At 40.1% G+C, this 15,991-nt stretch overlaps 1 protein-coding gene across 1 annotated transcript in view; it reads right to left on the reverse strand.

Annotated features, from left to right (window-relative positions):
* EML5 (echinoderm microtubule associated protein like 5) overlaps window positions 1-15,991 on the reverse strand; it is a 222,112-nt gene that overhangs the window by 86,546 nt on the left and 119,575 nt on the right. Inside the window, exons 17-19 of the mRNA XM_019552385.1 lie at window positions 11,534-11,634; window positions 5,451-5,653; window positions 2,004-2,115 (exon numbers count right to left, since the gene is read on the reverse strand). Of these exons, the coding sequence (XP_019407930.1) occupies window positions 2,004-2,115; window positions 5,451-5,653; window positions 11,534-11,634 (416 nt within the window). The remainder of the gene's footprint in view (window positions 1-2,003; window positions 2,116-5,450; window positions 5,654-11,533; window positions 11,635-15,991) is intronic.

Consider the following 15,991-nt stretch of genomic DNA (forward strand, 5'->3'; position numbering starts at 1 on the left):
CAGTAGCAAAAAATAGGAAAAATCTGAAGGATGAAAAAAAAGAACAATAGCCTTATGCAACCCATATGAAAACAAACCAAAGAATGACAGAAAAAAATATATTCTGCTACCTTCTTTATGTCTCTTTCTTCTACACAGCAGACCAGACTGACATATTAGCTGTATGATCAGACTTGCTCATAACTGTTTATCAAATAACTACGTTTTATGGCAGGGGCGGGCAATTATTTTATGTGGAGGGCTGCTTACTGAGTTTTGGCAAGCTGCCGAGGGTCACATTGGGAGTCACACTCCTTGATAGGTGCCCTGCCCCCTAGACACTTTCTTGTGACTGGAAGCCCTGCCCCCTGATCCTCAACCTTTGCCACCAGAAGTCTTTCCACTTGCCCCCAGAAATACTCCTTTCAACAAGGGTTTTTCCCATCTCAGAACCAGAAAAATACCAAACTTTATTCTAAAAATCAAACATCTACAACATTCATTAATTTGATTTCCTGATATAGATGCGTTTGCATAGTGTACATAGTGATGATTGCACAACAGCTCACACTTGTATACTATGGAGGGTAGGGGGCTGTTAGTGTGTGGATATGTGGGATGTGGGGGAGGGTGTGGATGTGAGGGTGTGACTCTGGGGTGAGGGAGCATGTAGGTGCATGTGTGGATATGTGGGGTGTGGATGGCTATGGGGTTTGTGGGGTGTGTGTGGGAGGGGTGGCAGGGGTGAGCAAAGGGGGTCTGCATGTATGGCAGTGCAAGGGGGTGTGTGGGTACATGTGGGACTCATCCTATGAACACCTTCCCACTCCAGCCCCATGCTCCCACAGTCTGGTGATGCCACCACGTGGTGCTGCAGCAGATGTGCAGGGAAGCAATGAAAGATGCAGCAGGCAGAGACTTCTGGTTGAGGGGACTAGGGTAGGAGGGGGCTGGGGATGGAGTGGGGCCAGGTTGGCCTTGCTGGTGAGTGCTGCTGGCTTCCCCTGGGTCCTATTGCCCCTACCTCCTATCATCTTTGACAGGCAGCCAGGAGCAGATAAATGTACATTTTCTAAATTTTTAGTGGCTCCGCTGGTCAGACGGAATGGCCTGGCAGGCCGGATCCAGCCTGTGGGCTGTATCTTGCCTGCTCCTGACATTTTAACCTGACATTGCTATCATAAAACTATTTGCAAATTTGGGTCAAATTGATTGAGTAGTTTTCACCTGAAAAAAACCTAGGGCTAATTGCTCACAAAACCAGCAGAAAAGAATCCTCTTCCCCTCCTCTCCATCCTCTACCTTCCCTGCACTAGGCCCATACTTTATTCCATAATTCACTAAAGTTCTCAATCAGGTTGTGGAAAATCTTCTCTCTCAGGGGATTTTAACCCGTATCTCCCATCTCTCAGGGACTGCTCTGGCTACTATACTACAGGGTATGTTGGAGTCTATGAATTTCTCCCACTGATAGTGTTTCAATTTGTATAAATGATTAAACATCACAGGAGCAGGGCCCAAAACTCCGGTGTCCCACATATACCTGAGTGTCCTAACTCCTGGGTTAGAGACAAATTCTCTCATTCACTCTGTCTGAATATTTAAGTATTTTATACAAAGTGAAACAGCTCTAGCAGAAAAGACTAATAAAACACTACAAAACACCCTGTAGCTTACTGGTTAGGACGTTCAGTAGTAGGTTCAAATACTCAGTTCATCCAAGATCAGATTCACTCTGCCCAGTTCAGAGCAGGAATCTGAACCAAGATGTCCTACATCTTACATGAACATCTTTATCACTAGGCTACAGTCAAAAAAAGAAACAAATGCAACTAGACCCACAAGTTTTCCCCCAAATTTTAATTTTCCTTTTGTAATATTTACCGCAACAAAATCTAATCTCCTCCGATTGTGAAGAAAGACAATTCTATAGAAACAACTTACTAAAAAAAGTGTTTAAAACACAGACTTAAACACAGAGTATAGGGTGATGTACCATAAAATGACCTAATTCCTCAAATCACCTTTAGAGCCAGGTGCCAAAGCAGCTCGTTTGATGGCATAGGTTTTGAGACAGCGTTCAAAGGTATCATCCCAAAGAGCCACTACCCCATCTTTTCCTCCTGTTACAAATCCCTGCCAAAAAAAGACAGGTTAGTATTTTTTAAAGATTGTCTTTACTCAGTGTTACAATGATATTGCCACATGCAATACTGTAGTTGTAAATTCACAGAATCTTTAAAAGTTGAGATGGAAAACACTTATTAAATTACCCAGTCCTTCTCCCTGCCAATGCAGTGTAGTATTCTCCAATACATTTCCCATTCTCAATTTAAAAGTCGTAAGCAATAAAGCCTGCATTTGCCACTCTAGGAAAATGACTTAACTGCCTAATATATTCATTGTCAGGATATTTTTCCTGATATTCAGCCTAAATCTTCCCACTTACTCCAAGTGACAATTAGTGCCTCATGTAGTAACATTTTTCCCCTTGAGATTTGCACCCTTCAAATATTTATGTGTGCCCATACTGTATTATGATCAATGAATACTAGGTATCTAGTGAGTCAGAAGTACAGTTAGTGTTGGTAGAAGTAATGTTTTTATTTTTAGAATCTTTGTATCCCAAAATTAATGACAGAACAAGGAGCAATGGTCTCAAGTTGCAGCAAGGGAAGTTTAGGTTAGATATTAGGAAACAGTTTCTCACTAGGAGTGTAGTAAAGCAGTGGAACAGTACCCATCCTTGCTCCATCCTTGGAGGTTTTCAAAACAAAGCTTTGACTGGGATGCTGTAGTTTGGGATGATCCTGCTTTGAGCAGGGGGTTGGACTAGATGACCTCCAGAGGTCCCTTCTAATCCTAATTTTCTATGATTCTATGATTCTAACACAGAATTGAGGGCTTCTGTATCAGGGTTCAGTCATATGCCATCCTGCGTACCGTGGCCTTAATCCAAAAAAAATCATAAGATTGTGCCTAATTTAAGCATTAGAAAAGTTCCATTGCTACAAAGAGAATATTTACCTAAATTTAAGCATGCGTTTACGTACTTTTCTGGATCAGGTACTCAGAAATTTACATAATTTAACCCGTCATGTTTACTACCGATCAGATTATGGCCTCACTGCAAAAGGATTAACTAAAAGTCATTTAAACTATGTTGTTTTCTCACTATTAAATCTCTTGGTACAATCCTCAAATATAGAGGTCAAATCAATGCGTCTTATACTCGGTAAATATTTAACATCACAGGCTAATCTATCTACATTCATGGTGCTATATAAATAGCAACTTATTCTTGCATAATCTTTCACTAGATGCAAAGTGCATTTTACAAAGCAGATCAGCATTCTTATCCCCATTCAATATTAGCTATATTTATGTACACTAAACTGTTATTTAAAAGATGGATCATAGGATAATATGGTGCCATGAGTTGTTGAAAATTTTATCATTCTCCAGTTCTTCATACATACTTATCTTTGAAAGTTAGGTGTTCCCCCTTAGTCTCTCAAAACACACAAAAGTATAAATCACATAGGCATATTACTTTTAGCGCAGATACATTTTTTACATTTATTGTAAGAGTAAGAAGGCTGTACTCTAAAAAGGATGAGAAACATTGCACTAAATTACAAAATAAATAAATAGCCCTGGATATGGGCTTCATAATCTTCTTCAACAACATGACTAGAGTAACACACGTTTGTGAATTTGAAGAGGTAGAGCTAGCTGTATCTGAAGTTTGTAGTTTGTGACATTTGTCTTTAACAGGAATAACTTATTATTGGTCTCTTGCCTGCACTTTATAAGGGAAAGCATGTTTCCCATAAATAACATCATAATTCAGCAAGAAACTTGTGTTACAAATTTTAAAAAATCAGTTTTATCTTAAAAATTTCTACTTCCTATAACCAAACTGATAAGGCACAACAAAAAATAAGAGTACAGCCCTTTCAGTTCAGAAAGGCACGCTTTACTTTTAACTTGTGTCTGTCTATTCCAGATCACAACGTTTTTGTTTACAAATAAGACTTGTACCAATATATGGTAAGTATTCTGGATGGAAGCGTGATTTTTATTTATTTGTTTTACTAAGAAGATTTGTGCTACTACATCCCCTGGGGTGAACACAGCTATAACAGCAAAAAGGTGCCTTATACTTGTATATCTTACTCTTTCTGCCCTAAGGGAATAGCTGTGCCAGTAACAAAAGCAACATATACAAATATAAGCATATCCAAGCCAGATGGCTTGTTTTGGTTTAACTTTACAAGTAGAGTTAAAGGGATATAATTTTCTAGTGGAGGTAAGGCCGTACTGTATGTTGACACCACAGTAATTTTCAATTAATATTCCATAAAATTCAGTAGCCAATACAAATAAGGAAAATATACAAAGGATGGAGTTAAAATGATTTTCCATTTTCAAAGTTTCTATGAAGTTCCCAAGTTTGAAAGAAATTTGCTACATAGAAAGGGGGAAAACTGTGAGAAACAGTAGAAAGATTTGAGATGTGCTCATTGTATATAAATCAAGCTTCAGATCTACATCTTCTAGGCAAATTTCATTCTACTCCAGTCTGTAGGGTTAAGTACAGACAGTCAAAAAGCTGAGACTGAATTGATTCAATCTTTGCAGATTAGTCTAAGCTGCATACATTGAACCAATAAGCAAGCGAAGACATTCACTTTTGATTCAAGAAATGCAGCTACATGCTTCCCAGCTTGCCAGGAGCAGGCAGCTTGGGCCCAGGCTAGCCCGCCCACCCTGCAAGGGGTGGTTTGCAGAGGAGGTGCAAAGCATCCTGGGATGTTGGGGGACTGAGAGTTGACAAATCTGGAGGGGATCTGGGACAGAAGTTCAATAAATCAATTTAACCTAAATCAATTAAGTCTGATACTACATCCATCGAGGTTTATCTTACACTGGTTTCAGACGCTTTGAAAGAGGTTTATGTACACTGAAGTTCTGTTGTGTTACAGATTTGAACAGGTTTCCAATCACTTATACCAGTTTATGTGTAATTTATGTCCTTAGCCTATGTAACAACAACGTAGCTGATATATGTTTTATTCAATGCAACATAACAGAATTCCCACTCCACTAATCAAAAGAGGAACCCTGATATCCCCTTGGGCCACAGAAAGCCCCCCACTTTTACCTGTTTTATTCACTCTCAAGGTGTAATGACTAGGAATAACTTAACATAGGAGGGCATGCCACAACAAAATCAGCCAAAAGGTCACCACAACTTAATAATTTGATATATTTGGTCTTTCTACAAGGAGGTGGATGAGTTTCTAAAAAACTCAGCATGCCCATATCTTTCTGACCTGAAAGTAGGCTACAATTCAGAACTCCAGTTCCATCATAGTAGACAACTGCATTCTTGTTAGGTTTAGCCATGAAGGGAATCTTCTTAAATCCAAATGACATCTCAATTAATATCCCAGTGGTTCACTTACTTTTTCTAATGCATGCATGCTGAACACTGGACCATCATGTGCTTTGACAGTTTTTATGAGAAACAAATCTCTCCAGATACACACATCCCCAGTGGAAGTTCCAGAGAATGCCATCTCTTCAGTCCAGCCGTATACTGCGCACATCATTGTATCCGTTCTTCCCATTGCACCTATGCAGCCCTTTTTCCCAATCAGTCCTCCCCCTGGTTTAGAATAAAAATACAGAATCAAATGCTTACTCAGCTACCATTTTCATAAGACAATATGGGACAACCTATTCAAAATAATAAATCTCTTTCCATCTACCTTCACCTTTAGGAAAAAAAGTTAAGAGTTTTTTATAAGGCAAAATTTTTGCAATTTCTGGCACTTTTCAAGACAAAATAACTTTACATACTAGTTGAATCAATATTTTAATGTATATACACCCAGGCATATGAACGTGAGAAATAGAAAAAAAACCCATTCGCTTATGTGGGTGGGCATGTAGATTTTAATATATGCTTAACTTCTATGGCACAGTAAAGGACTTAATGGAGTGGGTCTAAAATTGCATCATTCCCATAAATAACTTCAAACACTAACATTATATTCTTTTTTATGGAATATTTTTGAAGAAAAATTATTTTTGAATTTTAGGTTTAAATCCCACACTTAAAACTAAAAAACTGTGAAATTTTATTACCAATTTTAATATAATAAAAACCTTTGTCTGTCTGTCTGTCTGTCTGTAACACTTTATTCGCACTGTGATTGTTTGTCTCGGCAGCCAATCACAATGCTGACTGAACCAACCAATCAGAGTGCTCCAAAAGTGTTCCGTATAGGAGGCAGTGGCAGCAGCATGGTGGAGCACTGCCATGATGGCGGGGACAGAGGAGATGGAGCAGGAGGAGACAAGGCCCCCTCTGGCCCTGCTCCCTGGAGGTAGCACAAGCTGCTGGACGAGGGGAGAGGGGATGGTGGAGCAAGCTTCCCTGCCCCAACCTGCTCCCGGGAGGTGGCGGAACAATGTGGTGGGTGATGGTACTCCATCCCTGCCCCCCACTGTCATTCCTGATGGACAACTGGTTAGTATATTTTAAAAACCACTAAAATGCATGTAAAATAGCATTTTCCCCAGGATGTCACAGTGGCAACTTCCACAAATCTGAAGGGTTGCAGGCTGGAAAACCAATGTCTATATTCACAAAATTGTCAGTGCTGCTCTGTCTTTGAGAAAATAGCGCCACCTTAAATGGTAGGACCCAGAACTTTGACATCTTCAGAGTACTGCACAGCACCTCAGTGAAAAAGCCTCTGAACCAGTTTGCTAGCATTTAGTGTTCTTGCTAATTCTGCGCTAAATTATATATTTCAGTATCACATGTGGCCTTAAGTATCAGCAGTGACTCTTTACTTGGAATACGGTAGGACTGACTTATAGCTCAGGGCTTATACTTATATTGGTAACCCTCCTTCATAATGATTAGATGGTATTACCTCTATATGCATTCTTTAGTTCATCTTTGAAAAATATATATGCCTTGGCATCATATGAGTGTTAATATTCTCATGCTTATTGATTACATAGTCTTTTTGATTCTAGTGTTGCTACCAGCAGCATATATTGATCTCATGATCTTTGGCATCACTGTCTTGAACAGAGACTGCAGTATCATTCAGCACAAAGTGGTATATACCAGTCCCAAAAGCATTTCCAGTTGAATGTAGAAAAAGCACATTCTCTATTTTTTCACCCAATCAAATGGATGAAAACTTTTCTTTGGGCTCTTCTTACCATACTCTGAATGCATACCCTGGGGGCTGCGTGTAATCCTCTCCAAAAGGCTCCGTTACTAACCAGGTACCTCATTTTAAACTAACGGCTTTATGTACCTAAATGGCACATACACAACTGTGTAACAGCATTCCTTCACACAATTTGCAAATCAATTTTGTGCCCACAAACTAGAGCACAGCCCCACTGAGCATGCTGCAGGGTGAGACAGAATCACCTAACTACATACATAAGGCCAGGTAAGTCCTGAAATCTTAGCCACAGAAAAACAAGGAAAAGGAGAAGGAAGGCCCTTCTGAAACTCAGACTACCATGTAGGGGATGTTTTTCCTTTTAACCCAACAGTCTTGCCCAGAGTGGAAAACCCAGGTTCTAGGCTCCCCTCTGTCAGAAAGGGTCTGAACCTGTCTTTCCTACTTCCTATCAAGCCATAGACGAGGCATTATGCAGGTCCACTAAGCAGCCAAGGGAGGGAAATATGTTGGGAGAAGGGAAGAAAATAAGCCATAGGGTGAGAATTCAGTGAAATTCATGCTATCCTGAAAGAGAGAAGGCCCTGAGTTCTAGGAAAATTCCCAGTGCTGTTGATGCATTATATCTAAAGAAGATCAAATTCAAGGTTTAGGGGTTCAGCTTCAAGTGGAAGTCTACGTAACAGTTTGGTAATGCCTAGGCCTTGGCCTGGTGGGAAAAGCACTTTGCTGGGAAGACACAGGTTTAAACCACTTTTGGAGAAGAGAGCCTAGAACTTCTGTCTCCTTCTGTGTGAATGAATGTCTTAAACACTAAGCTTTGGGGTTAAAAGACGGGAGGACCTAGCAATGTAACAATGGGTGGGCAAATAGGACATAAGTCACAGGCACTGCCTCAGCGGGGGAAGGGGGAGAAGAGCAGGGTGACAGCGTATTGGACTGTGGGGTGCTGCTTCAGGAGGGGGCTGCTGCACCTCCTCCCCCTCCACACACTCTGTACCTTTCCTGCAGTGCTACTGGCTCTGACTCCTACAGCAGGGAGGGCAGAGCATCAGTTGCACCACCCATTGCAGCAGCAGCAGCAGCAGCAGCAGCAGCAGCAGCAAAAGGTTCATTGCTGTGGGGGTAAGATGTTATCTTTTTTTTTTTTTTTTTTTTTATCTGCCACTGAAAAATGGTGTTTAAATAGTAGCAGAGAAAAGGAAGCAACATCCCCCCACCCTGCAACAGCAAACCTGTAGCACTGTTCCTGTATTGTTTCCTACAGCCCAGCAATTATGCCTGCATGGTGACGCTATTTTGTCAGACGACAAAACAAAATAGGAAAGCCAAGGCTGTGATGAAACTCCAGCTAGCTACAAATATCAAGGAAAATAAAAAGTCCTTTTTTAGATATGTGGGGAGCCAGAGGAAAAGCAAGGGCAGCATTGGTTGCTAAACCAGATGGGGCAACTGACAACTGACACCCAGGAAAAAGCAAACTTGTTAAATGGGTACTTTGCATCAGTTTTTCACCAGTTCCATGGGACGGCCCTGCCCACTAAGGGTCAGGGAGGCCCAGGTGAGGGAGATTGCTTGCCCTCCATCGAAGCTGACCTCGTGAAGGAACACCTTGACAGGCTGGATACCTTCAAGTCAGCTGGCCCTGATGGGTTATGCCCAAGGGTACTCAAGGAGCTGGCGACATCATAGCTCAGCCCCTGGCACAGATGTTTGAGAGCTCTTGGCACTCTGGTGAAGTGCCCGATGATTGGAAGAGGGCCAATGTTGTGCCTAGCTTCAAGAAAGGGAGGAAAGTAGATCCAGCAAACTATAGCCTGACCTCTATCCTGGGGAAGGTCTTGGAAAAGATTATCAAGGAGGCCATTCTTAACAGACTAGCCGATGGCAATATCCTGAGGGATACCCAGCATGGGTTTGTTGCGGGTAGGTCTTGCTTGACCAGTCTCATTTCCTTTTATGACTAGGTGACTTATCACCTGGATGAGGCGGTAGAGATCGATGTTGTATACCTCGACTTTAAAAAAGCTTTCAATCTGGTATCCCATTATCACCCCTTGGCTAAACTGTCTAACTGCGGCCTTGACGTCACCATGATCCATTGGCTGGGGAACTTGCTCTGCAATAGGAACCAGAGGGTGGTGGTTGGTGGGAGCCAATCGTCTTGGTCCGCTGTGACCAGTGGGGTCCCTCAGGGCTCTGTCCTAGGGCCTATACTATCTAACATCTTCATCAGTGATGTGAACATTGGTGTCAGAAGCAGACTGGCCAAGTTCACCGACAACACCAAACTCTGGGGTAAACCATCCAGACCTGAGGACAGGAGGGTGATCCAGGAGGATCTGGACAGACTCATGAAATGGGCAGACGAGAACCTGATGGTGTTCAACACTGAGAAATGCAAGGTTCTCCACCTTGGGAGGAAAAACCTGCACCATGCTTATAGGCTTGGTAGTGCTACGCTGGTAGCACTACAGATGAAAGGGACTTGGGGGTCACGGTTGACCACAAGATGAACATGAGCCTTCAGTGTGATGCTGCAGCTAGTAAAGTGAGCAAAATGCTGGCTTGCATCCATAGATGCTTCTTAAGCAGATCCCGGGACGTCATTCTCCCACTGTACTCGGCCTTGGTGAGGCCGCAGCTGGAGTGCTGCATCCAGTTTTGGGCTCCACAATTCAAAAGGGATGTGGAGAAGCTTGAGAGGGTGCAGAGGAGAGCCACGCGCATGATCAGAGGTCAGGAAAACAGACCTTATGACAGGCTGAGAGCCATGGGACTCTTCAGCCTGGAAAAGCCCAGACTCAGGGGTGATCTGGTGGCCACATATAAGTTCATCAGGGGTGCTCATTAGGATCTTGGGGAATGCCTGTTCACCAGAGCACCCCAAGGGATGACAAGATCGAATGGTCACAAACTCCATTGTGACCAATTCAGGCTGGACATAAGAAAGAACTTCTTCACTGTCCGAGCTCCCAAGGTTTGGAATATTTTGCCGCTGGAGACAGTTCAAGCACCCACTTTGAACGCCTTCAAGACACATTTGGATGCTTATCTTGCTGGGATCCTATGATCCCTGCTCATTTCCTGCTCCTGGGGACTGGACTCGATGATCCTCTGGGGTCCCTTCCAGCTCAAATGTCTATGAAATCTATGAAAATCCCAAACTGCGGAAGTGCCAAAAACTGCAGCTGTGTGGCTGCACACATGCCCTTTACACATATAAAGTGAAACAGGGTTTAGCCCAAAGTGTATTAGTTTTTACTGTAAAGGCAGTCCCTTCACAGCTTCTGATGAAATAATAGTAGGCATCTGTCTGTCTCACAAGACAATTACACTGAGTGAGACATCAGTCCACTGAATGTAAGCCTTGCTTGAAAGATGAAGCAAAGCTGGAGTGACCTCTCCAGGGCAGAAAAGCCCAAGCAGTGCTTAGAATAGCTTATGCTACGCAGCTCTAATTTAGTTAGTCTATAAGGTCTATTATGCTGTTAGTCTATTTATGCTGCCTTCTGCCAGTTCTTGCTATAGTCACCATTCAAAAAACCTGCTACAAATTAATAATTGGCACAGAAATAGCCTGTTGGAGTTTGGGTTCAACTTGACTGATTTCTTGGGCAGTCCATAACTGAGATGACCAGAGTCACCTTTTCCTCGCATTTAAATGTTCGCTGGCTCTTAAGAATTCATCTTCAAAAGGGCTCCTTCCAGGGAAGAAATTTATCTGCATTAGAGACAATGTATCTTTAAAACTATTTTTGATGTCTGAGTATTTAGAGATTCTTTAAAAAAAAAAAAAAAGTATTTTCTTCAGCAAAATAGGTAATCTTACCATTCAGCTCCTTGTGCCTTTTAAGACCTGATGCAATGAAACTCAGAGTACCATACCAAAGATGTTTTTCCATTGCTCAAAATTAAAAATTTTCAGACAGATGAAGTAAGCACATTCTCCCCTTTGGCATCACTTGACATTTATTTGCACATATTAAGTGGTATTTGTTTTTACTGTTCTAGAACTGTTTATTATATACTTTGACATGCATTAACTATCTAATTATTACGTGTAAAAAATGGACAAAACATTCCAACACAGGTAACATACTTTTCTGTGTAGAACAGTACATCTAGCACAATGGACAGATGACCTTGACTGGGGACTCTGCCACTACCATAATGCAAATTAATTTTTATTATTAATAGGAGTTAGAAGAAATTAACTTATTAACATATACACGTATATATGTCAAAAGCAATATGATAGGCATAATAGTATATTTAATATAACAGAAAATGCCTTAGTTAAAAACTTTAGAAAAAATGTCTTTGCTTACCTGCTCTTCGCCAGAATTTCATGTGTTTAATTCCAGCTGTAATCAGTTTGTCAGGCATATAAGGATTCATCTTAACAACAAAAATCTTATCTTTGCTTCCTCTGAAATAAAAAGGAAAACATTTGGCTGTTTTAATACAAGGAAACTTGAATACATTCAGGATTACAAAAATATCTGAGGGTCAAGCATTTCTGTTGGTGATACATTTTATTGGACCACCTGCTTGACTGAGATAGATTTGGACAAGCTTTTGAATGCAAGGCTTCAGGTCCTGCCTCCCACATATTTTTCTGGACCATCACAGCTACAATATCATTCCAATATTACCAAAAATATTTTTGAAATTTCTAATTTGCTAATGGCTCTCACAAAATAGTCCTATAACAGTTAGCACTTTTTATTAGGAGAAATAGGGAAGAAAGTCATACAACTAAAATTCTATATTCCATTTTCATCTGCCTCATACTTAATTTGACTGTTAGTAAATTAGAATTCTGGAGTCATCACTTGAACAATCCACTAGATGGCTCTTTCTTAGTTTAAAAATGTACACATACACAGAAAACTCTATTTCTTCTTTGGGGTTTAGGGATGGGATAGCTAAGCATGAGCCATAATGATTCATTAATACCTGACCTTATCTGGAGTATTTTATTATTCTGAAAATGATTGGAAATTCCCATCCACCTTTTACTGAATTTTTCTGTTATTCTGATTGACAAAAAAAAATAAGTATGACGATATGTATATCTGTTTTAAAACTAAAGTCTTCAACTGTTCTAAAAAATATCATTTGCTGCCACATGGTACATGACTTTCTATGCTTAGAAGCATATACATATAATGCACAAGTCAAAATCTATAGTTTTGAAAATAAATCTATGCAAGAGAAAATTACTTACAATTTATATTGCTTCTCTGAACATATCAGGGTTTGGACAAACATGAAGTGCTTCAAATTCTGCCCCGTTTTTGAAGCATAAGTGTAGCAAAACTGCTCCAATTTTAACTCTGCTTCATCCAGGGTCAAAACTGATGCAGTTTATTTTACTTGTAATGTTACAGGACCATGCACACACAACAATTACAACACAACAACTGCTGCACTCTTCCAAGCCACAGCTCCCCCTACCTTTTTGAAGCTACTCCACATAAATGTTTGTCTAATACCCTGAAGCACTGCAAAGTTATCTCTGTTTCATCCAAGGTCACTTTTGTATGTTTCTGGCTAGTTTATAACCAGTACTGTGCATCATCGGTCTGCTCAATTTTTACAGTGCTTTAAAGTTGTCCAAAGTGTTATAAATGTTATGTTTGTCTATGCCCTCATTTTGTAGGGCTCTCATTCCTGCATCTCATTTTCTAGTGCAAAAATGGAAAAAACTGGCTTAGATTTTAGTTTCCTCAGGATTTTAGGTTACTGCGTGTAGCAAAAGCAGAACAAGGTACAAAGTGAGCTCCTCAAAAACTATCCTTCAACAAACTCAGTACAGTATAGAAACTGCCATTATATGTTCTGTTTCCTTCTCAGACTAACTGGAAAGACAATCTTCCAGAATGAAGAGCCAATACAAATACACTTAAAAAAATGAAATTCAGGAAAAAGAAGGCACAAGATAAACACTTCTAAAAGGCTCTAAACAGTACATGATAGAAGACAAATTAAAACTCCATAATATTATATCTTCAGAAATGCTAAAAACAGGTTATTTTCCCTTTCCCAAATAAAATTATCAAAAAAGGATGTCCCAAAAGTAAAAACGTTATACTTAAAAACAATTAGCAGTAACAAAATTAAAGATGCTGGGGTGAATGGTGGGTGGGGTGGTGGTGCAGGTGAAGCAAACACTGTGGGATGGTAGGTGTCTGGGAAATTAGACAGCAATTACGCGTGGTACAACACATCGTTTTACAGAGAAGTCCCTCTTTGAAAAAGGAATATGTTTATAGAAGAGCTGCCATTTTTCTAGTGCTACAAATAGTGTGAATGTATGTGAGCTCATCTTTTGTAGAATCACAAAGGAATATATATAGTGTTACAAATGTAATATCTGTCCATGGCCTGTGTGTATATGGAGTAGAAAATATAGCTACTTTGCAGATACATTAATGAAGATATCACAGAAGCAGGTCATGATAAAAGTTTTGCCTTAATAAGAATGAGCCTAGACAGTGACTTCAGATTCAGCCAATCCTGATATTAGCAATACAAAATGTATTCATGTGGTCATTTTAATAATAACATTGCACTGTGAAATTAAATCAAAAGAAATAAAGGGATGAGAACTTCCTGTAGGTTTTACTCTTTGCCAAAATAGAAACCTACGAATGTAGACATTGACACCAGCTGTAGACATTCAAAAAGCCCAAGACAGAATTGATCTAAGTTAAATGGTTTTCTGTAAGCAGAGTAGTTTAGATCAGTAGCGAACAGAACACACATTTGTCCTTTGGTGGGGAGGAGTAAATCTTAAGACTGGGTTCCACCATTTCTAAGACAGTCTATGTGTGCTGAACTTCTATTCTGTTACGGGTACTGTATAGACAAGTTTCTGATCACTCATACCAGTAAAAGCATAATGTCTGTACCTGGCACAAAAGGAGAGAGAAATCTTACTGGGATAGCTACAGAATTATAGAAAAGTATGCCTGGAAGGGAGTTAAAGAGATCATTTATTCCTAATGTTTTTACTTGATTCGACAAAGTATATCTAAATGGACCCCAGCAGATATTTGTCTAACCTGTTCTTAAAAATTTCTAAGATCTCACAATTTATCTAGGCAGTTTGTTTCAGGGTTTCACCACCCTAACAGAAAGGTTTTCCTTGTATGCAACCTATCTCATCTTTATTGAAAATTAAGCTTCTTTTTTTTGTGTTTCCCCCCATGGCCATGTAGAACAACTGATCATTATCCTTTTTATAACAGCCTTTTAACATGTTGGAAGACTTTTGTGCATCTCCCTCACTCATTTCCATTTTTTCTAGAAAAAACAAATTCAATTATTTCAATCTTTCTCCATATTATCGTTGTACTTATCATTATTATTGTTTTCCTTTAGATTCTCTCTAGTGTGTCTATATCTGCCTTATAGTGCAGTGCCCAAAAGTAAATATGGTATTCCAGCTGAAGTCTCATCAATGCTGAACAGGGCAGAATAATTAACTTAAGTGTCTTGCATACAACTTTCCTGTCAATACTTTCCAGAGTGAGATTTGCCTTTTGCAGCAACAGCAGCAGCAGCAAAATGTTGACTCATATTTAGTCTGTGATCCAATACAACCCCCAGATCATTTTCTAGCTAGGCACCTACTTAGCTATATATTCCCCATTTTGTGTTTGTGCATTTGATTTCTCCACCTAGCAAAACCAAGCCCGCCCTCCCCCGCCCCCCTAAAACCAAACAAAACACAATCTGGCAGAACAAAAGTCTTATTAAAATGTGATTCAGATACCAGCTTAGACAACAATCTAGAATGAGTCCATGGTACCGTCATTTCATTGTTAAGTCTGGTATAAGTTGTGTCAGCCTCTAGGGCCTTAAGCTATCTTAAGTCATTAGAAAAATATCTCCAACAAAAAGCTTACAAAGAGCGAGTCATTTAGAGGATCTTTCATCAGTCTTTTGATTAATATCCCTTGACACAGGAGGGTTTTTAATAAAGATTTTTAAAAGCTTCAAGCACCACGTGAACCTCCAAAGGAAAAACTGAGATACTACACTGATTCATTTTCAATTAGCATGTAATAGCCCATAATAGCTGCCCAATACACCTGGATGAAGTTTCAGTCACACTCAGACAGGTAAAAAAGACTACGCAGGTAGTTTTTTTGAAGGAAGAGCTCCTACTTGAGCCTGACTGAACAAGCATTTTTCAACTGTGGGAGTAGGAGGCTGCGTATTCCCTTAGAAGCCAACTATTGCCTCATCTCCAAAACATTTCTGAGAAACTATAAATTCTACAGAGACAAAAATTATCTGGATGTGAAATCCTTTGCACTGGCTTCCCCATCTCAATTTGGAGAGAAGGTATTTTAAAGCCTGCTCTTAATTGCCTCTGACCCTCCAAGAGATCACAGTAAAATGAAGATTAACTATTACCAGGATGCGATGTAAAAAGTCTTGTCATGTTTCCTACTAGAGTATCGAAGACCACTAAAATTACCTCAGATGGAAATATTCCCTGGGTACAATGAATAAAATGCAGCCATGAGACCTAACATTTATAACACTGTCTAAACTGTCACCTGTTGGTTGTTGGTTCTCCTCTGTACTCATCTGGAAATATTTTCTGGGACAAGAAGGTAATTTGAGCTGTGTAGTCCAGAACTCACTCCACTTGCCTGCAGGCGGCAAATTTAGCTAGCAGGTAATTTATTTTAGGCCCTAATGACTCCATACCCAAGAAGAATAGGGGCTGTTCTTTAACACAGCACAAAGCAGCATCCTTAGCCAAT

This window comes from Crocodylus porosus, unplaced genomic scaffold (genome assembly GCF_001723895.1).
Source record: "Crocodylus porosus isolate Cpor-Errol unplaced genomic scaffold, CroPor_comp1, whole genome shotgun sequence".
NCBI classification, from domain to species: Eukaryota; Metazoa; Chordata; order Crocodylia; family Crocodylidae; genus Crocodylus; species Crocodylus porosus.